This window comes from Osmerus eperlanus, chromosome 13 (genome assembly GCF_963692335.1).
Source record: "Osmerus eperlanus chromosome 13, fOsmEpe2.1, whole genome shotgun sequence".
NCBI classification, from domain to species: Eukaryota; Metazoa; Chordata; class Actinopteri; order Osmeriformes; family Osmeridae; genus Osmerus; species Osmerus eperlanus.
Window position 1 is genome coordinate 5,470,805 of NC_085030.1, and position 22,917 is coordinate 5,493,721.

At 42.9% G+C, this 22,917-nt stretch overlaps 4 protein-coding genes across 6 annotated transcripts in view; 2 read left to right on the forward strand and 2 right to left on the reverse strand.

Annotated features, from left to right (window-relative positions):
- Positions 1-2,979: 2,979 nt before the first annotated feature.
- Positions 2,980-5,058, reverse strand: LOC134032573 (EF-hand calcium-binding domain-containing protein 9-like). Of its 2 annotated transcripts, none has more exons than XM_062476573.1 (5): positions 4,933-5,058; positions 4,160-4,308; positions 3,569-3,745; positions 3,290-3,369; positions 2,980-3,196 (listed from the first exon to the last, which is right to left on the reverse strand). In XM_062476573.1, the coding sequence occupies exons 2-5, from the start codon at positions 4,286-4,288 to the stop codon at positions 3,049-3,051; spliced, it is 534 nt and encodes a 177-aa protein (XP_062332557.1). In that variant the 5' UTR covers positions 4,289-4,308; positions 4,933-5,058; the 3' UTR covers positions 2,980-3,048. The 2 variants fall into 2 exon arrangements, with proteins under 2 accessions (XP_062332557.1, XP_062332556.1); XM_062476572.1 differs by lacking the exon at positions 4,933-5,058 and adding an exon at positions 4,426-4,670.
- Positions 5,059-5,599: 541 nt separating this feature from the next.
- On the forward strand, positions 5,600-11,156 carry il12ba (interleukin 12Ba). 2 transcript variants are annotated; one of them, XM_062476704.1, is made up of 8 exons: positions 5,600-5,716; positions 6,036-6,126; positions 8,498-8,788; positions 9,039-9,132; positions 9,317-9,555; positions 9,744-9,895; positions 10,299-10,411; positions 10,534-11,156. In XM_062476704.1, exons 1-8 carry the CDS (start codon positions 5,702-5,704, stop codon positions 10,562-10,564), a joined length of 1,026 nt encoding a protein of 341 aa, XP_062332688.1. In that variant the 5' UTR covers positions 5,600-5,701; the 3' UTR covers positions 10,565-11,156. The 2 variants fall into 2 exon arrangements, with proteins under 2 accessions (XP_062332688.1, XP_062332689.1); XM_062476705.1 differs by having other exon boundaries at positions 10,544-11,156.
- Positions 11,157-12,164: 1,008 nt separating this feature from the next.
- On the reverse strand, positions 12,165-14,969 carry LOC134032683 (complement receptor type 1-like). The gene is made up of 7 exons (XM_062476706.1): positions 14,811-14,969; positions 14,439-14,618; positions 14,144-14,243; positions 13,724-13,797; positions 13,434-13,613; positions 13,105-13,287; positions 12,165-12,992 (listed from the first exon to the last, which is right to left on the reverse strand). Exons 1-7 carry the CDS (start codon positions 14,890-14,892, stop codon positions 12,802-12,804), a joined length of 990 nt encoding a protein of 329 aa, XP_062332690.1. The 5' UTR covers positions 14,893-14,969; the 3' UTR covers positions 12,165-12,801.
- Positions 14,970-16,815: 1,846 nt separating this feature from the next.
- ebf1a (EBF transcription factor 1a) overlaps positions 16,816-22,917 on the forward strand; it is a 16,610-nt gene continuing 10,508 nt past the window's right edge. The window contains exons 1-5 of the mRNA XM_062476903.1: positions 16,816-17,652; positions 18,526-18,682; positions 19,422-19,485; positions 20,325-20,380; positions 21,712-21,785. Of these exons, the coding sequence (XP_062332887.1) occupies positions 17,261-17,652; positions 18,526-18,682; positions 19,422-19,485; positions 20,325-20,380; positions 21,712-21,785 (743 nt within the window). The 5' untranslated portion in view covers positions 16,816-17,260. The remainder of the gene's footprint in view (positions 17,653-18,525; positions 18,683-19,421; positions 19,486-20,324; positions 20,381-21,711; positions 21,786-22,917) is intronic.

Below are 22,917 nucleotides of genomic sequence, written 5' to 3' on the forward strand. Positions count from 1 at the left end.
GCCGATTAGGCGCAACGCAGAGGGGTCGTTAGCATAGTTTAATAGTGCTTCCTGTCTGGTGGGGGATTGCGCAACACATTCGTTGAATAAACTTGATAGACTTTGTGAAGTCTAGTTTTAGGAAGACTTTGTGGAGAGTGAACTTTTCTTTTCAGGACACCGTGCCGCATATTTCTGTTATGATGTAGCCTGCCATCATTTGGAGAGAAAAAAACATGGGCATCGTCGTGCGCAAACAGATCACAAGATACACCTCCCATTGATCCTCAATGAGATTATCTTTTTCGTTTCATTTCTCACAGATAGTGCATAGTTCTTCTTCCTCGATGTAGGCAATGTGAGATCCTACGACACGTAGGTGTGTTGCATAAACAGAACCTATGTATTTCTAAAGAATTGTCAAACAGATCATTCATAGCTAGGGACAATAAAGTTATGAGTTGTAATTCAACCTGATAGGCCTACCTCAAAACGTAGTTTTCAATCTGCCTTTCTAACAATTGTGTGAAAGTTCGGACATGAAAAACGGCGTTGTGTTGACGCAATGAAACGCTGGTAAGGAATGTGCGTTCACATTGTAGGCTCCGAATTTACATCCAAACGCGTGTCCAGTTTATACAGCATGGGCGGATTATGGAAGATATGGACTAAACATACAATAGCCCCTCAGCACCCTACCGTGAGAGGATGAGTGCTGTGGACTGAAGTAGCCGTGTCCTCTTACTATACCACTAGAACATATGAATCACTCGCAATGATGTCAGTTTGCAGAGGCGATATGATACATTATGAGGCTTTTATTCTTGCAGAAAGTAATAAGGTGTGGGAACTTTGAAAGGGGAGAGGATCTTATTAAAACTTTTTGGAGCCGTCGGAAAGATAATGGAAGGACACGTGATCAATGCGTCAAGAGTCGTTTTCAACTTTTGCCCCCATGTCCCTCTTCCTAATTAAGTTAATTCCAGAGATTCCCTGGAGTTTTGGAGTTACTGCGTCGTGGAGAACGGGTTTTCTACTGATTCTCATGATCTGATACGTGCAAATGTGATCTTTCCCCCACACTTACACCTTAGGACACTCTGCATGTGCTCCAACGTACACAAACCTACACACACACACACACACACACACACACACACACAGAGAACGAGAGTTGTGTTGCACAGTAAAGACATCCAGTGTCCCTGTGAAGCCCAGACTGAGATCATCAGGGCATCCCACACACAGCAGTGCTGCTTCGGTCAGTCTGTGAACGGGTGTTGACAGCTCGGCTGGCATCTGCTTCTACACAAATGTTCTCTCTTGGTCTCTCTCCCAGTCTCTGGCTCTCTCTCAGTCTCTCTCCATTGCTCTCTTTCTCCCTCTCTCTCTCTCTCTCTCTCTCTCTCTCTCTCTCTCTCTCTCTCTCTCTCTCTCTCTCTCTCTCTCTCTCTCTCTCTCTCTCTCTCTCTCTCTCTCTCTCTCTGTCTCACTATTTCTCTCAAGTCTCTTTCTGTATTTCGGTCTTTCTGACTTTTCTCTCTGTCTCCCTCTTTGGTACGTGTCTCTCTCGTTTACTCCATTTTCCCAGGATGAGATCACTGGGAGATTTCAATCCAGCTGCTCCGAGGCGCCCCTCCTTCCCCGTTCCACCTCAGTCGGAACCCTGCTACCTCACACCATTTCTTCCAGTCTAAAGCGCCCTCTGGAGTCAGAAGATAAAGAGACAGCCCACTAGTTTAGCTTATGTCGCCACCTAGTGGACACATGTCCACACCGCAAGCACTGTTGACAGCTGATCCTGACCTATGACACACACACACACAGGCCTGGATTGGTAATCTGGCATACCGGGCATTTGCCCAGTGGGGTGATGCACTTGGGGCCGATATGATATATATATATATAAATCTTTATATATATGTTTTTCTTTTTATTAAACGTAAAATTGGCTGACGACCAGCCCATAAAGCAAGGACAGCGGCCCATTGGTTCATTTTCCATACTGACACTGAGCTGGCCCAATCACATCTCTTAACTCTTTTGGTGTACTGGTGGGTGGTGTTGGTGATTGTGGTGGGCCGGTCTGAGCCAAAATGCCAGGGCAATTTTTTTGTCCCAGTCCAGCCCTGCACACACACACACACACAGCTTTTTTAGCAGGGGAAGGATGAACCCATAAAGGCCATTAGGTGTTGAGGGTTCTTCTGCTTTTTGCAAATTGACTCATGAGGAGCACCAACTCTTCTTCTTGTGTCGGACGAGACTGACATTTTCACTGATTCTTGAGTTGAGCAACATGACTAGGACACTTCCTTTTCTGACCTCCTTTTCCCTCAGCACAGAGAACAAACGTCTAACCCGACAATTCTCCAGGTGGAAATGTCAGCGACTTTCAGGGAAGTGAAAGTTCACTTAGTTGAAAAAGAAGTCGTGCCTGATCATCATTTCGTTTTCTAAAACAGCAAAGTCTTTCACAGTGCCTGTAGGAATCTTCTATGATACAGTAGAACAAGCTCATATTTTCAATGCCTTTGTGCTCGGGGGAGCACCTGGAGAGGAACAATGCACAGGGACACGGTGACATCAGCCGTCGCTGTGATTCGTTTTCCCTGCGAGACACCGCACTTCCTCAAAGGGAGCTGAAGGGGGGGGGGGGGGGGGGGTCGAGAGTGAAAGCAGGAGAAAGGGGGGACGAGACGAACGAGTATGGGGAACGAGGAGAGCCGAGGTGGACTGCAGTTATGCAGAAGCACACTCCACTTCTAGAGAAGCGCAAACCAGGACTTAGTGGCACCGGTGTTGAAGCTGAGGAAGTGAAGACGGACTGCGGGTGAATCAAACCTTTGTTCGCACTAGAGTGTTGTAACGACACAGGCATGTGTCAGAGATTCTTAGGAATTGCCACGCACACAAAAACACAAACACACCTACCCGCACGCAAACGCAGATACCTCCACAGTTCCCCTTGGGGAAAAAAAAACGAGAGAAGACGACTGAACAAGCATATTTACTTATGGGCATTCAAACTATCTGCGTAGTCTCCCTCCCTCTCTTTGGATCTCCCTCTCAGTCAGTGTGGCTGTGCCCAGCTTGGGAGGCCAAGGAGCCTACTGTCTCCTCGCTATGCGGTCTGTTCCGGAGGTGTGTGTGTGAGATGGGCGCTGTGGCCTGGATCTCAGCAGTGCGGGGGTTGTTGACCCTCTTGATCTGCCACCTGCCAAACCAAACCCCCCCCACACAGCATTCATGTCAAACACAAAAAGGAAGCCGCGCCGGGTTTGCAGAACGGAATGCCCTCAGTCCTTACTTGCTCCTCTGGTTCTTGGCATCTTTCTGCATGTCGAGGCAGGCCATGGTGAACATCTTGAACTCCTTATAGTTCAGTTTCTGGAAGAGAGGTGGGCAAAACACACGCATACACACACACACACACACACACACACACACACAGGCAAGCAGGCAGACAGACAGCTTAACAGATGGTTGGCACAGCCTCACAGAGTCAAATGCCAGTCAGCTAAGCAAAACAGTGCAGGGTGCCAAGTCCATGTTGACATTATATGTGAGGGTCAAAAATGGTGCACACCTCGTCTCCAGACACGTCAAAGTCATGGAAGATCCTGCTGAGGGCGGGTCCCTTGAGGTTGAAGAGGAAGCCGGAGGATTGGAACTCAGCAGGACTGATGCACCGGCTTCCATCCATGTCCAGAAATTCAAACACAGGCCGCGAGTAACGGAAGAGGAAGTTCTTCTCCACGTGGAACTGAACAGGACACACACACACTCTGCTTATAGTATGTTTACAGGGTTAGGGGTTCAAAAATATCAGAGTTGAATATGAGTAACACCAATGCACTTGGTTTGGATTTGTCTTTCAATCTTCTTTCTAAAGTGGTCTTTGAAACCACAAAGCAGGAAGTCGGTAGTGTCTTCAACGTCGGTAATGTCAGTGAAGTCTGTACAGTATGAAGGCCTCTTTGCTTCATCAAACAGATAGGGACACAAGATATGATGGACAGGTAGTGTTCTATTTTACCATCAACACTGGTAGCAGTCTGAGGCGTGGGACAGATTACCAGCATCCATGAATGGATGACTTATGCTCGGAAAGTAATACACTCACCTATGTGTACACACACACATAACTGACAAACCGAAAGAGGAAAGCAAGTGTTACCTCACTGGAGAGAAGAATGCAAACAAGCATGTAAAACTGCTCAAAGCCGATCTCCCCGCTGGCATCCCAGTCCAGCATGTCGAAAGTGTGCATGATATCCTTCTTCTTCAAGTCGGTCACATGGTGCATGAAGTGGTAAAACTGGATGTCTGGGGAGGGAGGAGAAGGGGGAGGAGGAGGGGGGGGGTAACATGAGGAGACAGAACTGGATACCTGAGGGTACACTGAGATTTGATACCCATTTGTTTTTTTAATAATTGACGCACCGTTCAACGTGTTTTTGTTGTGGAAATCCAGCAGTTTAAAGTAGTCGACCAATATTTTGGCATTGCGGACAGAGAGCAGACAATATACATTGTCGAAGTCTAAAAAACTCAGGATAGATCCTTTTTTGAGTTTCATGATGGCAGACGAATTCAGAGACAGTCTACTGCCGCCCGACACAGCTCGAACAAGAACGCTGACATCACAATGACACTATGTAGAATCTGGGCTGCTGCGTCTGACAAAGATGCCCAACTTTACCGCATATATTCTTCCCTAAATGGTCTGTCCCTAAACGGTCTGTGATGAATTCAATCTAAGCACCTCTAATGAACTTTGGTGACTTAATTGATGCATTTTATGAGTTTGGCTTTAAATAGCCGAATGAAAAGTTAAAAAAAATAGTGAGAAATAGCGTTGCCTATTGTCGATTTGGCACAGTAGGTTTAGATTGGTCGCTAGGGCTTGTCAAGAGTAGCAGGAACAAAATAGTTAAATGTAGGGCATACCTTTTATAACGCCGTAGCCTTCTGCAGCTGGTAATTGGCTTCCGCGCTCGGCATCCCCAGAATATTAGGACAATCGGCTGCACCTGCGTCTCGTTTAGGGTCTTAGTATTAAAGTGTCTGTTTGTGTATTGTCCGTTGCGAAGTCTTGATCTTGTTTCTAGTTCAGTCCGGGCCTTTAAGTCTGTGTACTGTTCTTGACCTTGGCTAGCCCTGTCTAACCTAACCGTGTACCGATCATTGCCTGTCTGACCATTCTAATTAAATCTGCGCTTGGACCCAACCCCGCCTGGTATTCCTTACATTTACAGAAGGATAGCCTACTAGTTGCAAATGGCTAAACTTCAAACTTAGTTCACATTTGCGTGCAGATATTAAATTGTGTTTCTATTTTATGCTATGTTACTGTAATATTTGTGTTTTGTGGAGAAATGACCAGACAGGAGCTCGGGGGCGCAGTTAGTTTTTCCTTTAGTCAGAAACCTCCGGAATATGGTGTTGGTTCATGCTTTTGCTTTGGGGTTCATACACATGTCACATACTACGTGTGACAATGATATAATTAAGGTTAGTGATCTGCTGCCAACAATTCAACAATGTTGTCCACTTCCGTTCAGGAAGTTTAGAAAACCTCAAGTTGAAGCCTGAAGTTCCTCTTCACTGTCTGTACTTTTTTTTATGCGGGGGATTTCATTGGTTCTCAAACGTCGGGCACATATAAAACGTTAATTCCAAGGCACAGCATTTCAAAGTAGGTGTCTTGCGCTGTTGGATGTTAAATTCGAAGGTAAGGTGAATGCATTTTAATACATTTACAATGTTGTGTGCTTGGTGTATGAGATTACTGAAAGAATGTGCGGAGATTACTGTAAGAATGTCCGAACATAACTCTTAACGTTGGCTATATGTAGTATGTTCAGACTTTTTACTTTACATTAACATGTTCCAGCTGAATTCGTGCTGAGTTTTTAATGTCTATGAAATTTTCATGAAATAACTCCCTTCTGGCTCCCTCTCTGTCTCTGTCCATAACTCTTATTTCTCCCTCTGTCCACACAACCCTCTATTTATCTCTCTTTCACTCATCCTCTCTCTTTATCTCTCAGATGGGGTTGTCTCTACTTGTTGTCATCATGGTCACTCTTCAACTGTCCGGAGGCCAGCTATCTCCGAGCTATTGGACTCTTCTACCCAATGGTAGAAGCTTACGCCTGATCTCTATCTAAATATGTGTTTTATGATATAAAGTAATACCATAGTGCTTAGAATGTGTGTATGTTTGTGTGAATCGATGTAAATACAGTTAGGTCCATAAATATTTGGACATTGACACAATTTTCATCATTTTGGCTCTGTATACCACCAAAATGGATTTGAAATGAAACAATCAAGATGTGCTTTAAGTGCAGACTTTCATCTTTAATTTCAGGGTATTTACATCCAAATCAGGTGAACGGTGTAGGAATTACAATACATTTTATATGTGGCCCCCCCCCTTTTAAGGGACCAAAAGTAATTGGACAATTGGCTGCTCAGCTGTTCCATGGCCAGGTGTATGTTATTCCCTCATGGGAGTTCGTTATTTCATTGACAAGGAGCAGATAAAAGGTCTAGAGTTCATTTCAAGTATGGTATTTGTGTTTTGAATCTGTTGCTGTCAACTCTCAATATGAAGTCCAAAGAGCTGTCACCATCAGTGAAGCAAGCCATCGTTAGGCTGAAAAATCAAAACAAACCTATCAGAGAGATAGCAAAAACATTAGGTGTGGCCAAATCAACTGTTTGGTACATTCTTAAAAAGAAAGAACGCACTGGTGAGCTCAGCAACACCAAAAGACCCGGAAGACCACGGAAAACAACTGTGGTGGATGACAGAAGAATTCTTTCCCTGGTGAAGAAAAACCCCTTCACAACAGTTGGCCAGATCAAGAACACTCTCCAGGAGGTAGGCGTATCTGTGTCAAAGTCAAAAATTAAGAGAAGACTTCACCAGAGTAAATACAGAGGGTTCACCACAAGATGTAAACCATTGGTGAGTCTCAAAAACAGGAAGACCAGATTAGAGTTTGCCAAAAAGCATCTAAAAGAGCCTGTACAGTTCTGGAACAACATCCTATGGACAGATGAGACCGAGATCAATTTGTACCAGAATGATGGGAAGAGAAGAGTATGGAGAAGGGAAGGAACTGCTCATGATCCAAAGCATACCACCTCATCAGTGAAGCATGGTGGAGGTAATGTTATGGCGTGGGCATGTATGGCTGCCAATGGAACTGGTTCCCTTGTATTTATCGATGATATGACTGCTGACAAAAGCAGTAGGATGAATTCTGAAGTGTTTCTGGCAATATTATCTGCTCAGATTCAGCCAAATGCTTCAGAACTCATAGGACGGCGCTTCACAATGCAGATGGACAATGACCCGAAGCATACTGCGAAAGCAACCAAAGAGTTTTTTAAGGCAAAGAGTGGAATGTTCTGCAATGGCCAAGTCAATCACCTGACCTAAATCCAATTGAGCATGCATTTCACTTGCTAAAGACAAAACTGAAGGGAAAATGCCCCAAGAACAAGCAGGAACTGAAGACAGTTGCAGTAGAGGCCTGGCAGAGCATCACCAGGGACGAAACCCAGCGTCTGGTGATGTCTATGGGTTCTAGACTTCAGGCTGTCATTGACTGCAAAGGATTTGCAACCAAGTATTAAAAGTGACAATTAGATTTATGATTATGTTAGTTTGTCCAATTATTTTTGGTCCCTTAACCCTTGTGCTGCCTTCGGGTCACATGACCCAAAGGTTCACAACGAACCATTGTTGTATTTACCCAATTTTGCCCAATGCAAAAACAAATAAATAGAATTTTATTTTAACCTTCGCAATGTGGGGGGTCTGAGACAGCCCGACGGTTAAAAGAAAATGCTTCACTTTGTTTTTGTATGCGGTAAGTTGTCACAATACGACGGTGGGTCAGAATGACCCGAAGATAACACAAGGGTTAAAAAGGGGGGGGCCACATATAAAATGTGTTGTAATTCCTACACCGTTCAACTGATTTGGATGTAAATACCCCGAAATTAAAGCTGAAAGTCTGCACTTAACCCTTGTGCTGCCTTCGGGTCACATGACCCAAAGGTTCATAACGAACCATCGTTGTGTTTACCCAATTTTACCCAATACAAAAACAAATAAAAATCATTTTCTTTTAACCTTCGCAATGTGGAGGGTCTGAGACAGCCCGACGGTTAAAAGAAAATGCTTCACTTTGTTTTTGTATGCGGTAAAGTTGTCACAATACGACGGTGGGTAACAATGACTGATGGGTCAGAATGACCCGAAGAGAACACAAGGGTTAAAGCACATCTTGATTGTTTCATTTCAAATCCATTGTGGTGGTATACAGAGCCAAAATGATGAAAATTGTGTCAATGTCCAAATATTTATGGACCTAACTGTACATGTCTGTGCCTGTGTCTGTGTGCTTTTGTTTGGTGTGTGTGTGTGCATGTGCTTGTGTTTGCTTGTGTGTGTCTGCTTGTGTGTTTGTGTGTGTGTGTGTTTGTGTGCCAGTTGTTGTGGTGGAGGTGGATGGTGTCTCCAGGTTTCACCACACCCTGACCTGCCTGGGTGTCTCTGAGACGGGGGAGCGGCCGAGCGAGGTGGCGGAGGGGGAGATCGCCTGGAGGAGAAACGGAAAGGAGAAGGAGCAGAGAGGCAACAGTTACCGGGTGGCTCTGGAGGAGCGTTTGGGAGGAGGAAACTACAGCTGCCACAGTAGAGGTGGAGCTCTGCTGAACCACACCACAGTGCTGCTGAGAACACCCAGATATCGTCCGGAGAACATCAATGAAACACATCCAGGTACAGATCCAGAACTACTTTGTTACATGGTGACACGGTACAATCAACATCAATCAATCCGTCCATCTATCTGTCCATAGATAGATCTATCTATCGAAATACAGTATCTACAGTATCTATCTGCCTTCCTGTAAATACAATATCTATCTATTTGCCTTCCATAGTATGTGCCTAAATTCCTAAAACAGCCTGCTGAACATGCATGACTTGAGGAATGTGTTTGTGTTTGCGCGTGTGTTCACATGACCAGACTATCTGACATGCACAACGCAGAACTACAGTGGCGAGTTCCGCTGTTCCTGGACTCAGAGAGAGGGGAAAGTCATTCTCGTTAGTGCTGCCCGGTAGGTTTAGTCAAACACACAATCAATAAAAAATGTGACATCATAAAAAGCAATCACTCTGTCAGCAATCAAGTTCAGTTTGTGAGTTCATAGTTTATAACAATGTGAATGTCAAATGTACTTAGTGTAGAAAGAAAATGGTATTTAATTATTTTTTTCCCTATATTACACATGTATGCAACAGTGGCAGTACAGATGGGGTTGACTGTACTGTGGATGAGAGAAATGAGCAGTGGACGTGCCGTTCAGGAAAAGTGGACATCACCTGTTCAGTGGACGGCAGTGGGAATGGTATTTCCTGTCTGGACAGGAAGCACTGCCCCTACAATGAGGAGTCTGAGCGCATGGTTCTCACAATCTACACCAGGAATCGAAATCACAACTTGAGGGAGTACACCCAGAGCTTCCTCATATCAGAGATAGGTGAGATATATGACAACAGTGACAATGAAGATGAAAAGAATGATCTCAACTTCATGTAAACGATGAGTAAAAAACTTTTCTGTTCCTCACCCTCCTCTCATCTCCTGTCTTTCTCCTGTCTCTCTCTACCTGCCCCCTCCTCTCTTTTATCTCTTTTTTTTCCTCCCTCTCCCCTCACCCCTTCCCAGTGAGACCAGACAAAGTGTCCATTCGGAAGGTGAACCAGACCACGGTAGAGTGGAGCTACCCTGAGTCCTGGAACACCCCTTACTCCTTCTTCCCCCTCACCTTCCAGGTCCGGAACATCAGGAAGGGCTTGTGTAACGACCCTTCAAACAAGGTAGGAACACCAACCACTCTGTCAGTCATGGTCAGTGAAAGCAATTGGTATATGAGAACTTTATTTGCTATTCAGACCTTTATACAGTATGGTCACTGGATGTTTACATAGTATGTGTGACAGATTTAGGCAAATTTGAGTTAAAATCATGTTTTTTTCTGACCTTATCATCCACTCCGCCAAAGTAAAACCTATTTCCATGTCATGGTTATCAATAAATGATCAAATATAAAGCGTGAGTGTCTTGACTGAACTGAAATACTGTTAGAACTGTGCAATTCTGGTCTTTGATTTTCTGCTGCACTATGTGTGTCACTTTGGATAAAGTGTCAGGTAAAGGAGGAAATGTGTGTGGTGTGTGTGTGTGGTCTGTTTGGGTTTGTGTGTGTGTGTGTTCTCAAAGCCTCACCCCACAGACGGAAACCAGTGGTCCATAAAGAGGAAGAAAGGCCTGGTTTGTGTCAGATCTCAGGATCCTTTGTGTAACTCAACCTGGAGTGAGTGGACCCACTACAAGTGAGAAAAACAGCTATCTTTCTTAATGCTATCAAGTTCTCTAGAAATGCTGGAATACAAATCCACACAAAACACAGATTAAAAACGTTTTGTGTTTGTTGTTTTTATTAAAAAACAAACAGTTTTTTTCAGTTCCAAGTAAAGAAGACGTAGCACACGAACGTGAAGATCAGCATCCATGTAGTAGTGAACACATATCACCTATCACTGAACCCAGGTCAACACTTATGGCCTAACCTATCACTGAACCCAGGTCAACACTTATGGCCTAACCTATCACTGAACCCAGGTCAACACTTATGGCCTAACCTATCACTGAACCCAGGTCAACACTTATGGCCTAACCTATCACTGAACCCAGGTCAACACTTATGGCCTAACCTATCACTGAACCCAGGTCAACACTTATGGCCTAACCTATCCCAGAACCCAGGTCAACACTTATGGCCTAACCTATCACTGAACCCATGGGAATTGATTAAGCTCACCCTCACTATGCCCAAAGACTACTTGATAATTTATTCTGGCTGGACACTGTCTTTCATGCAGAATTACAATATTTGAATGTCTAGATAAATGTGTTTCTCTAAAATAACAAAGCTCTATTAAATTATGTTTTATTTAAGTGTCTTTTTGTATTTTAAATCATGTTATATTCATATTTTATTTACATAAGATAAAGGAGTAATTTTGTGTTAAATGTTATACGATGTAGTGTAAAGACTTATTAAACTGCTTGCATGTAAAACACTAATATTGATGTGTGTTTGGACTCCTCTAAACAGAAAATGGTGCAACTAGCCAATGTCAATAACCTCCCAACACTTGATCATTACGAAACCAGGTGTGTGTTGTTTGACACAGTGAAGTGCAGTTAGCCCACGTAAACTATGAGCGTGGTGAAGCTAAAGCACGCAGAAAGAAGAGGAATATAGAGCACGCTTACAACCGTGTAACTATTACTCTGGTTGGCCAAATGCCTTCCATTGTCGTGTTGCTGTCAGACATACAGCAGGCAAGAAACACTTAAAAACACAAAATTCCACCTATCAGACTGATGGACTAACTACGACATCTCAATCAGCTCTGTGGCAGAATTTCACCAAGGAATTCCACGTCACATGTGTGGAAACTCCAACCCGTCAAAACGATTTGTGACCACATGGGGTCTAATAAACTGTAGGCCTGTGTCGTTCCTGTCTGTGGTTAACCTGTCGTGGACCGCCGTTTCAGTTCCCTGTGAGGAAAAGCAGAAGTGGTGTGAGGATGTGACAGCATTCTGGTCGACCCGATGCTGCCAAGATTCACATCAAAACAACTGAAACCCTTTGGAACCAGGACATGGGTGAAACCATGTACTGCACCTGAGGATTGGTGGAAAACCCGGTGCATGCCCCCTAAACACACACACCTACACAGAAACATTCACATGCATACATCACACATACATAAACGTGCACGCACACGTGTATACACACACAGCCATAAATATACACACAGGCTTTATCGGTCTCACACACACAGATATAATCCCACACAAACTGACAGACACAAACTTATCCACAAGTAAAATGTTATCAATCCTAGAAATGGCCTTGACGTTTCTCCTATTTTCCTTATTCAGAGTTTCATGGCATTATACACTTTGGGAACATTGTGACCTCGGACCTACACTAAATTCACAAACATTTCCTTGTTGCATTTTACAAAGAACTAACTTATGGCTATGCAGGCATAAGAAAACTCTAGCAAACAGCATAATGACAGTTTATCAATGATACAAGCAACATAATTCATAGGCAGGCATATTTCTCTTCTGGACATGACCACGGGTCATGTTCTCACAAGCTAATGTAGCAGGGTATATATCAAACCTTTTGTATTATATTCAGAACATCCAAAACAGTGTAAGAGTCATATAGTAATAATTATTTGTAATCTTTATTTGTTGTTACTTGATCAGTGGTAAATGACAGACCTCTTCACTTTACTCAATATACTTCACTCTAGTGGTTGGTGTGCTGAATGTGAACCTATATACCAGTTCATACATGTCATTATCCTCAAACAGATTCACATATCAGACCAACGCAAACCACAATTTTTTTCACTAATTTATTGTAAATTGTGTATACTTTACTGTAATGAACTTCATACAGTTACTAGAGGTTATGGGATGGTTCATTTGGTTGACCAGGACATGTTGTGAAGATGTTTTTTTCGGATCCCTGATGAAAGATCTTCCTCAGAGGCCAAACCATGCTAGTCAAACCAACCTACTTCAACCTCTACAAAAAGATGTAGTTTAACATACACATAATAACAGCACAAAGTACAGGAAATGCAGTATAACAAATACACAAATATAATTTGAAATATACATTTGTGAATTAAACAATGACTTTGACCAAGAATGTTATCTCAATACGTATAGATACACAACCAAATGATATATTGAAGAAGTAATGAATGGACTTACTGTTTAATTCACTCTTGACGTTCTCATAAAAATTCTTCATAAAACTTGTGAATTTATTGAAATAGCTCTTCTCTGGTTCATCTGGTTCCACAGATGAATCATCTGGTTCCACAGAAAAAATACATTTTCATCACTGTCCTCTTGCTGTGTTGCTTAAATACACCAACACCATGCAGATTTCACAAAAAGTGTGGAATTCCCAGACAAACCTTACCTTTTACGCATGCAGGAAGAGATTTGGACCAAACACTGTCTATTTGACAGGTAAGACTGTTGGATCCATTCAACTTGTAGCCACGAAGACACTTAAATGTGACATAAGATCTGTATTTGAATGGTGGCATGCTTCTTTCTATGAGATAAGCATTCTCAACCACAGGGTCTGGACAAGTTACATCTGGAGGTGAAGACATGGACACGTTATAATAACACTACAGAATAGTAATTGTATCCTAAAACTTTAATATATATTTTGTTTCAGAATGTTATTATTCATCTGAACAGAGAATTCAGGCTAACACCTTCAACCATGGTGAGATTCACCTATACATGTGGGTGGGTTGGGGTAAAACTGTCCTGTTTTGTCACAGTGCAAAGTTCGGGATCCATTAAGGGTAAGGTCCCCGTGGCAACGATACCTGGCCACTGCTCCATAACTATAGGACTCCTTTTCATCTAAAATAACTCCGCTGTGTATTTGAGGGGGTGGACCACACTGAACCACTGAAAGACAAAATTGAAATAAACACTCAAAACCACCAACAGAAGGTTGAAGTTGGACTGTCAATATGACCAGCTCTATTTCAACGACTGTTTATTAATCAGTCACTCACCTTCACACACCGCGACTCTGTTTGACCAGCCCGCTGACTTGCACACTCTCCTACCCATCCCCAGCAATCGATGACTGAAAAGACACGTGTGACAGAAATATATGCAGTGCACCACAGTCCTGTGTCCCAACAAAAACTCAGACAGCTTACATAGAAGAGAAAGGAAAGATTGGACGGCACTGACTCGTTGAATAGACCTTGAATTCACACTGTAAGAACAGGAACAAATGGCTTTTAGAGGTCACAATCCTGTTTTGGACTTTTGTAAAACATAATATCTAAACATACATTTAAATGTCTTCCTCGTTGCCTTGGGTTCATCTTGTAATTTCTGCCGTACAGATTCATCTGTCCATGAAGGACTTCTTCTCTGAAGCACCCAACATTTTAGAGGTTTTAAAGATAATGACCGATACTAACCCTTCGTGGCAGTGCGCTTGAGCTACGCTCCCAAAGTCCGTCCCTTCTCTGATATCATACCAACCATTCGCCACCTCTCCTGGTGCACCACAAGCCACCTCTGTGGACAAAAGAAATGGCTGAAGTTAGATCCTAATTTCCCAGCACGTAAACTAGGGTAGGGTGTAGCTTGGTGGTCAGAGCACTAGTTCAAATCCTCCATTGTACAATATGCTGCTTTGGATCGAATGTCTCTGAAATGAAAATGTAATGTCATACATGTATAGGATGATGGAATTCATATTCCGATAGTTACTTTTACATCCTTCTTGTATTGGAATCCAGCTGTCTCCAAGGCAGACCACAGACAGGGGTCCTGCCCCTATGTAACCTGTGTCACACGCAAACACTGCCTTCGACAAGTCGGGGAAAGATGTTTGGGAGAAGTATTCCTCTTTCAGGTGCATGTTCTCGCCTGTCGGTCTGGAGCACTGAGCTGGAGGGAGAGAAGAGGAGGAACATCAAATAGACTTGTTACCTTTATTGATCTGATCATGTTGGCAGTAAACAGAACAACAAGAACATTATATGATGGACATGGTGCTAGGTTGAGGACTATTTGGTTGGGAAGACAATCTGTGCTGCTTGCAAGGCAAACAACATGAAAAACATTTAAATAATATCTCACCTTGAACAGCATCGGGCACAAAGGTGAGTAAAATCGCAACATAAAATATACAGAGTCCCGGAATTCCATTGCTATTTGGCATTATTGTGTCTGTGGCTGGACTAGTGGTAGTGAACTGAAGCGACTGACATAAAGACAGAAAATTGTGACATACTGGAGACCAGCAACTGGAGACTGGTTATCAACTTGAAAAACAAAACTATGACACAACACACATACACACATATAAACACACACACCCACACACTGATAACAGAGGTGAGTGCAGTTGGTCAAACAAACATGCCATTTATTTGATCTTGCCAAATCGAGTTTTGGAAACATTTGCATAATGCTTTTACGGTAGATAACATGGAAGATTAGACGATCTATGGTATTGTTTCAAGTGATTTCTTCTATCCCTCTAATCATTTTAGATCATAAATTGATTCAAGGTGGAACTGACAGACACTTAGTTCTCTATCTGAGCCAAGACTCATTCTAACAAGTTGCGTATTTTGAGAAGTGAAGGTCTGTCCTATCCTGATACCACTAGATGGTAGTGTTGGACCATAGACTAATGTGATCAACACATGTTTTGCATCTCTGCATTTTATTTGATATCTCTGATCATCTGAAACAACATTTATTGTACTTATTAAAGCTATCTAACCTATTATCTAAAGTTTTAAAATGATCATTGTATTGTCTTGTAAGCAATAGGCCAAACGGATTGTCTCCACCTCTTCTAGCACCTCAACTAAGTTTCATTGGGAATGTTTCAACTAGCACTTTCAATGCAGTTTGTTTACCACATGGAAGTAGAACAAGTCATTGTAACATGGTATTGTAGGAAATTTAGGTCTGCAACCTATATACAGTGATGACCACCTTTGAATTAACCTTATATTATCAGATAGACGGTTCTGTAGTTTGACTATGAATATAATGGTATGTCATGGCTAATATGGGTAAGGCTTTATCACCGGCTTAACTATGAGGAAATAGTTATACTTATGGAGAAATAGGCCTTTGATATGTTGCTTATGAGTAATATATTCCATATATGACTTTGTGGGAACATCTGCTACTTAAACGAACTGACTGATGTGAAGACCACTCACAATATCCACCGGTGAATTCAGTATTTAATAGAGGTATTTCAGGCAAATTATACAATGAGACTCCCATATGTCAGTTTCACTCCAGCAGATGAAAAGATGGGAGGGCACATCACACACACATGAATTTGGTATGAATCCCGGGCCCCGTGACAAAAATATATGCCCGGTTCCGAGTTGGTATTAGAGATATTAATAGGCCTAGGCTGCATGCGGCCCAAGGGGCCTGGTTTCCCGCCCCGTGCGCCTAAGACCTGTATCTGTTTGTGCCTCATAGAAATATAGTCCTACTTGTTATTCACAATATGCATTTACATTTCGTGTGCAAAAGCTTTTAAAAGTAAACCAGGCAAATGATCAAACGTTAACTTCACCAAGCCATTTATGCTTGATTCCTGTATTTCTATTCATTTCTATTCATTTGTAAGAAAAACAATGTGTTGCAATGGATGATATTTTAACGTTGAGTTTAGTGAATGTAATTATATAATTTTAAAAATAAGGCTACATTAAGCTAATATATAGCCTATCTCATTTATAGTGCCCGATTTTGCTTTATTAAACCTTTATAGACTTAGGCATGAATATACTTGCTGAATAAAATTCGAGGGTAGACGGTAGGTTTATTCATTGTTTGTTCATTAATACATGGTTTAGTGGTGGTATTTTATCAGACAGAAAATAACCCATATGGCCTAATACGTGTCTGTTCGACTGCGGTCCATACCTTGAACACACACACGCACTGGTTAAGTGGTTGGAGCGGGACGCAGCGTGGGATGAGGCGGGTAAGGCAGGCGGGCTGGCAGGCAGGGTGGTTGGGCTGGAGTGGACAGCTGATAGTCCGCGTTAGCTGTGTTTGGGGGCGTTTCTACCCCCCTCCCCCCACCACCACCTCCACCACCACAACCGCCACCCCACCCCGCCTGTCACGCCCCTTTCCCTCTGGGGCTACTCCGCTGTAGTGTGTGATCCCAGAGATGGTCCAAAGTGATTCCTCTGGGAAGAAAGAGCGCAAATCATCTCTCCCAAGCGCGAGAAGCGGAGCTCGGGACAGCCTCATCTGTGTGATTAGCGCGTCATTCATCTGAATAGAGAAATACTTGGTGAATAAAGAAAGGCGAACATTTTTCAACAACTAAATTCTCACGGAGGACTGGAAAACTGACGTTTAGATTTTTCTTTCTTTTCTTTTGGTGAACCAAGCGCTCCTTGATTCTGAGGGTTGTCGCTGACTGCGCTTCTGTCATCCCACCGCGTGGTTCATGTTCAGTGGTGTGTTTGTGTATTTGTTTTCTCTCTCTGTTCCTCTCTCCGTGAATAGTTGACACACGGTGCACATAACCCTGAATGTTGACAGCTCCCCTTTCCTCCTACAAGTCGGATCTTTTGTATACTAACAGAGGAAACCAAACAAGAAGTGAGCGAGACCGCGCCACTTGCTCCGCGCAACATCGATTCTCACTCTCTGACAACGCGTTCAATAGGAAGGGAGGCAGAAATAAACTGCGATCTAAGGAGGGAGAGAGAGTGTGGGATAGAGAGAAAGAGAGAGAGGGAGAGAGAGAGAGAGAAACGAGTGAAGGGGAGGAGGAGAAGTGTGTTTTGATGTTTGGGATTCAGGAGAGTATCCAGAGAAGCGGTAGTAGCATGAAAGAAGAGCCGATGGTGGCCGGGATGAATACAGTGCGAACTTGGATGCAGGGGGCCGGGGTGCTGGACGCCAACACAGCTGCCCAGAGGTAAGCCTGGGGCCGCTTCCACTGCACTACCCCCCGGGGTGTGGAAACGGAGCTCTCTGCTTTTCTAAAATGGGGACAATTGGTCCAATGGAGTTGGTCGCTGATAGCTTTTGATTCTTATTTTTATTACGCCGCTTAAGGTTGCTGTAGGCTAAATTAACAGATAGGATACAGTTATATTGACGGAGGCAAGGACATTGAATGCAGAGCATAATGTTACTTGTTTGAAACAAGTAAAGAACGAATAGCCTATTAAAAAGGCAATTTCTTAAACAGTGTGTTTTTTTTAAACAAATCCTGAAGCACTATATCTAAATTCAGATTTGATGATGTAACCGTAGATTACAGACTACTCTCGAGCTTCTCTTCTTTCTTTAGTTGTACTTCTTTATATAAGATGGTCTTCATAGGCTACACTCCAAAGCAATAACATTTCCGTTTGTTTAGGCAATTGTACAAATAAAATACGTAAATAAACCCACAGAAAAACGTTTATTATGGAGGTGGTCAAGTTTCCATGCGCAAAATGAATTAATGAACTTAATCCGTATTTCGCAAACCATGACACTAATTATAGACAGGCTATAGTGCATTGATTAAAATCCTTTGTCACAGAGAAAATACAATTTGAGTTCACGTGGTAAATAGAGGCCATGTGAAATGTTAATTTCGAATTAAAATGTGTTGATTACACAGACCTGAGAAACATTTTGAGTAGCCTTTCACTGTGTTTCGCGTTGTTGTAGAAATTGTTGTTTATATGTTTGAATGTATGCACTTGGATATGAAGAAAGTTTTTTTATTTGAGATTTACAATCGTAACAGACTTGTAAAAGATGTGCTCATTGAGCTGGGTTCTGCTTTCATCCGCAGCGGAGTTGGTCTCGCCCGGGCTCACTTCGAGAAACAGCCGCCCTCCAATCTTCGGAAGTCCAACTTCTTCCACTTTGTTTTGGCTCTATACGACAGACAGGGACAACCGGTAGAAATAGAGAGAACAACGTTCATCGGATTTGTAGAAAAGGAGAAGGTAGGTCTTTTTTTATATTGAAGCTAATTGCACTCATTTATTTTATGTTGAAATTGACAATTTTCACTGCAATGTCACCATCGTCTAATTTAGGATATAGGCTACCGAACAATATTTTTTTAAACGTTCACTTGTTATTTTAGCTGAAGATGTTTTATTTATTTTGACTTGATAATTATATTCGATACTTGTAGTTGTCCATGTAGCCTATTTATTATTCAAAACGTTCAACTTCAACTCTGAGAAGAGTAGCCTATCATATGGCTTCATGTTAACCTGCACATTTGAAAATAAATGAAGCGTTTTTAACGATAATAGCCTATAAGTGATGACAAATGTGAATTACATATTTTAAACAGTTTTACATTGTCTATATGGACCTATATTAATTTAGACAATTGGTATTAATAAGTAAATTATACTAAGGGAAGAAAAAAGAGGGGTTGCTGCCCTGTTATAAATAATATTGTTCAGTTGAATTATTGAAAATAATTGAGGTCCAAATACAAGCGTGGTCAATATGAACTTTTTGTCAAGTGGAATCTCGGTTTCAATCGTGGGTCATCTTTAAATCGTGATTGTCACAGTATAAGGGGTCCACGGAGACAGCAAACAAAAATTGAACTTTTGAAAGAATCTCCCGAGGTTTCCGTCAAGAGACTCAGAGAAAAATGACTGAATCACAGAGGTTTTATGTGATCCCGTTGGTCCGCAGTGACCTGAGTGTTGGTTTTTGCAGGAAACGACTGGGGAAAAGACCAACAATGGGATCCATTATAGACTGCAGCTCCTCTACAGTAACGGTAAGATCCGTTCTCACAAACACATGGAGTGAAAAAGTCCTCATGGTTCTGGACAATTTATGTCATGATAGCCTTGCCTAGCCCAATTCCCTTGGGATCCCAAACACAGCCTACCTAGGCTAAACCCAAAACTTTACGACTTCGATGTTGTCATCTCACGCGCGTTTAGGTTATCATAGCATATAGGCCTATAGATAACATTTTCATCGTTATATTATATTGTTATAATACGAACATACAAATGATCACTGTCAGGCTACGATAGCCTTCTTTTATTAAGTTAACTTATCAATGGACATTATTATTATGAATACAATTAGGTTTCCTATCAGGGTTCCTCCATCAGGAGTTAACCTTTTGTTGTCATCATTAATACAGCATATTATCTTTTAATTTTTAACCACTACCAATTCTAGTTTGGTCGGCCGAAGAGACAAGCGCAGACAGCAGCTACGTTTCAAAGTTCTCGAAATCACTTTTTCAATTTGTTTTAAAATGTAGGCCTACCCTGCGTGCTTTTACAGTATTTACCAAACCCATGGTTTCTCTTCTTCTAAGTGATAATTTCACATTGTTACCAACTTTCATTTTTCTTGTTACTAAATATTTCAAGAATGGTAACGAAAGACATTTTTGAAAGTGAAGTCAAAAGAAGTCATTGTTTCTATATTGCACACATTATAGTCAACGTTTTTTGTTGATTTGTGATTCTTATGGAATGGTCAATGTTCCAACACACACCATTCCAATATCACAATATTTTCGATCTAAGGAGTTCTGATATTAACATATTTAGTAAGGAGACGTGTTGATTAAAGTCACATTTTTGCTATTTCCAGGAATCAGGACAGAACAGGATTTTTATGTGCGTCTAATCGACTCCATGACCAAACAGGTAAGAACTGAATGCTGCTCTGACTCACTACAGCTATAGAGAACTGGATTGTGCAGTGAGTAAGAAAGAGACCGGTGCGTGCATATGTGTGTGTGTGTGTGTGTCCAACTGCATGTGTGTGTTTCCATATCCCTAGGGGAGCTATGCAATGTTGTTATGGTTTCCTCTTCCAGTCTCTCCTCAGCCCTGCTTCAGAGGCCCTCCACATCAGTACAGTGCAGCCTGCTTGATAAACGACCTGTCTTACCTGTGGAATACATTTAAAAAGGGCCAGAGGACCAGAGGACATGTATCCATACTCCTACACAGTCTACGGGAGCGAGTGGAGTGTGTGTGTGTGTGTGTGTGTGTGTGTGTATGCGTGAGTGTATGTATGTGTGTGTGTGTGTGTGACTTAGACAGTGATGCATACCAGCTCAGTCTTACAGGACCTTGACCCTGATTTCCTCAATGTGAAACAGGACAAGCAACACCTCAGAACTAGCATGGGCTCCAGACACCACAACACCACAGAGCAACACAGAGCAGCACACTCAGAGACCAAGTCCATCTCTCTGTTTAGTTCAAGCACACAGCATCGAACAGAATATTCTGGATCCTTGGACTGATATTCTCTTAAGAAAGGCTTATTAATTAAAAAAACTTATTAAGAAAACTTTGTTTTCGGGAGGTTAGAAATATGTGTGGCTGCAAAGACACAGAATGAGAAAGCGAGAGAGCAAGAGAAGATACGCCACCGTTTGCGTGTGCACGTGTGTATGCATGGATGTATAAGCATGTGTGTGTGTGTGTGTGTGTTTATGTGCATACAGGCACAGGGTGATCACAGCCCTGGAGAGTGTGTTGAGAGGTTTTGGAGGAAAACAAGACTGAGGTTTTTGGACGAGGTGCTTTAGAGACCAGATGGTGCACGATACTCCAGTCTGGCAGTCCAACTGCTGAGGACACACACACATACACACACACACACACTCACTCAGTATCTCAGTCAGAACAGAGCGTTCTCATTCAGGAGGACTGAAGCCACCTCCTCAGAGTCCCAGGGCAGACAAGCTTGTCCGACATGCTACACACTTCCTAGACGAAAGACATCATGATAGTACATTAATGTGTGTGTGTGTGTGTTTGAATGTTCCATCGCTTGGTCCTTCCCAGTCGCGGCGTGTGTCGAGTAGAAACCATCACACACCAATCAGCGAAGCAACGGTTCACAGTGACCCCCCCCGCCCCCCCAAACCACTGTCTACGTCATGACTGAACCCTTCTATTTCTCCTCCTCCTCTTTCTCCTCTTCCTCCTCGCCCCCCCCCCCCCCCCTCTGTCTTCCCCAGGCTATTATCTACGAGGGTCAGGACAAGAATCCGGAGATGTGTCGGGTTCTGCTGACCCATGAGATTATGTGCAGGTAAGACGGAAGAAATTCTTCAAACATTCACAAACACTTCCTTTCATGCAAGTCAGTGTTTGGCAAGAGGTTAAGAACCAGAGTAGGGTACACTTCATGGAGATTCAAATAGAATGCTGCATTTCTTTCTCTCTGCCTTGAAACTAGGTTGTGGAGAAGTGCCCTGGCCTATTTTTGTTGGCGTTTGGGTGTGCGTGTGTATCATTCTCATGTTCTGCTAATTAGGACAAGGAAAAACTCATTACTCAAAGCCATCCTCCCGTTTGTCTGTGTAATACATGCAGTTTGCTCTGTCCTGACAATGAGATATGTGCAAGAGGATTCACATTGCACACAAAACCCTCTCTCTCACACACACACATACTCTCTATTCCTGTGTGTCTGTATTTGCATGTGTGTAACTGTGTGTGTGAGACAGCTTCTGTCTGGAACTATAGAGAAACGAACATATTCTGGGTAGCAGTGCAATTTGGAGGACTTTTGTTCTTATGCTGGAGGAAGCTGTGCAGATCAGAAATGTGATCTGGCTTTCCTGTGTGTCCTATGGGACTGAGCAGAGGGGGAGGCTCCCGGTTACACGCGCACACACACACACACGTCGCACATACATTCACATAGTTTGGGGGAGGTGGGGGTCGGGGGTGCATTACACAGGAACAGTCTCCTGCAGTCAAATGATTCCGAAACGACTCGTCACATCAGTATGCAGCCCCCCCTTTACCCAGCATGCACCACTCCACAGGTCCAGTGGGACCACAACGTGACCCACTTCTGAGATCGAAAGGAAGAGAGCCAGAGAGAGAGAGAGAGAGAGAGAGAGAGAGAGAGAGAGAGAGAGAGAGAGAGAGAGAGAGAGAGAGAGAGAGAGAGAGAGAGAGAGAGAGAGAGAGAGAGATTGGGAGAGAGGGTGGAGTGAGAGAGAAAGAGAAGAAGAGTGTGACAGAGAGAGAAGATGGTGGAGGCATTAAAGGTGAGGTAGAAAGACAGGGAAGGGTAGTTGAGAGGAGGAGTAATGAAGAGAACTGGAGAACACAGTGTGTCTGGGTTTGAGCCGTCTGACTAAAGTGGAGCTAACCTGCGAGCCCAGCCTCACCTCTAGTCTTCTCCCCCCACACTGGTGTGAAGACGCAGC

Bases quoted from the DNA above. Each gene is read 5' to 3' on its own strand.
- LOC134032573 (XM_062476572.1), bottom strand. From the start codon at position 4,561: ATGAAACTCAAAAAAGGATCTATCCTGAGTTTTTTAGACTTCGACAAT. The intron at 4,309-4,425 runs GTGCGTCAATTA...CTCCCTCCCCAG, and splicing joins CAACAAAAACACGTTGAACG to ACATCCAGTTTTACCACTTC. The intron at 3,197-3,289 runs GTAAGGACTGAG...TTGGTTTGGCAG, and splicing joins GCCAAGAACCAGAGGAGCAA to GTGGCAGATCAAGAGGGTCA.
- il12ba (XM_062476704.1), top strand. The intron at 8,789-9,038 runs GTACAGATCCAG...TCACATGACCAG, and splicing joins CATCAATGAAACACATCCAG to ACTATCTGACATGCACAACG. The intron at 10,412-10,533 runs GTGAGAAAAACA...AAAAACAAACAG, and splicing joins AGTGAGTGGACCCACTACAA to TTTTTTTCAGTTCCAAGTAA.
- LOC134032683 (XM_062476706.1), bottom strand. From the start codon at position 14,892: ATGCCAAATAGCAATGGAATTCCGGGACTCTGTATATTTTATGTTGCG. The intron at 13,798-14,143 runs GTTAGTATCGGT...GTGTCTTTTCAG, and splicing joins CAAGCGCACTGCCACGAAGG to TCATCGATTGCTGGGGATGG. The intron at 13,614-13,723 runs GTGAGTGACTGA...TTTGTCTTTCAG, and splicing joins CAGAGTCGCGGTGTGTGAAG to TGGTTCAGTGTGGTCCACCC.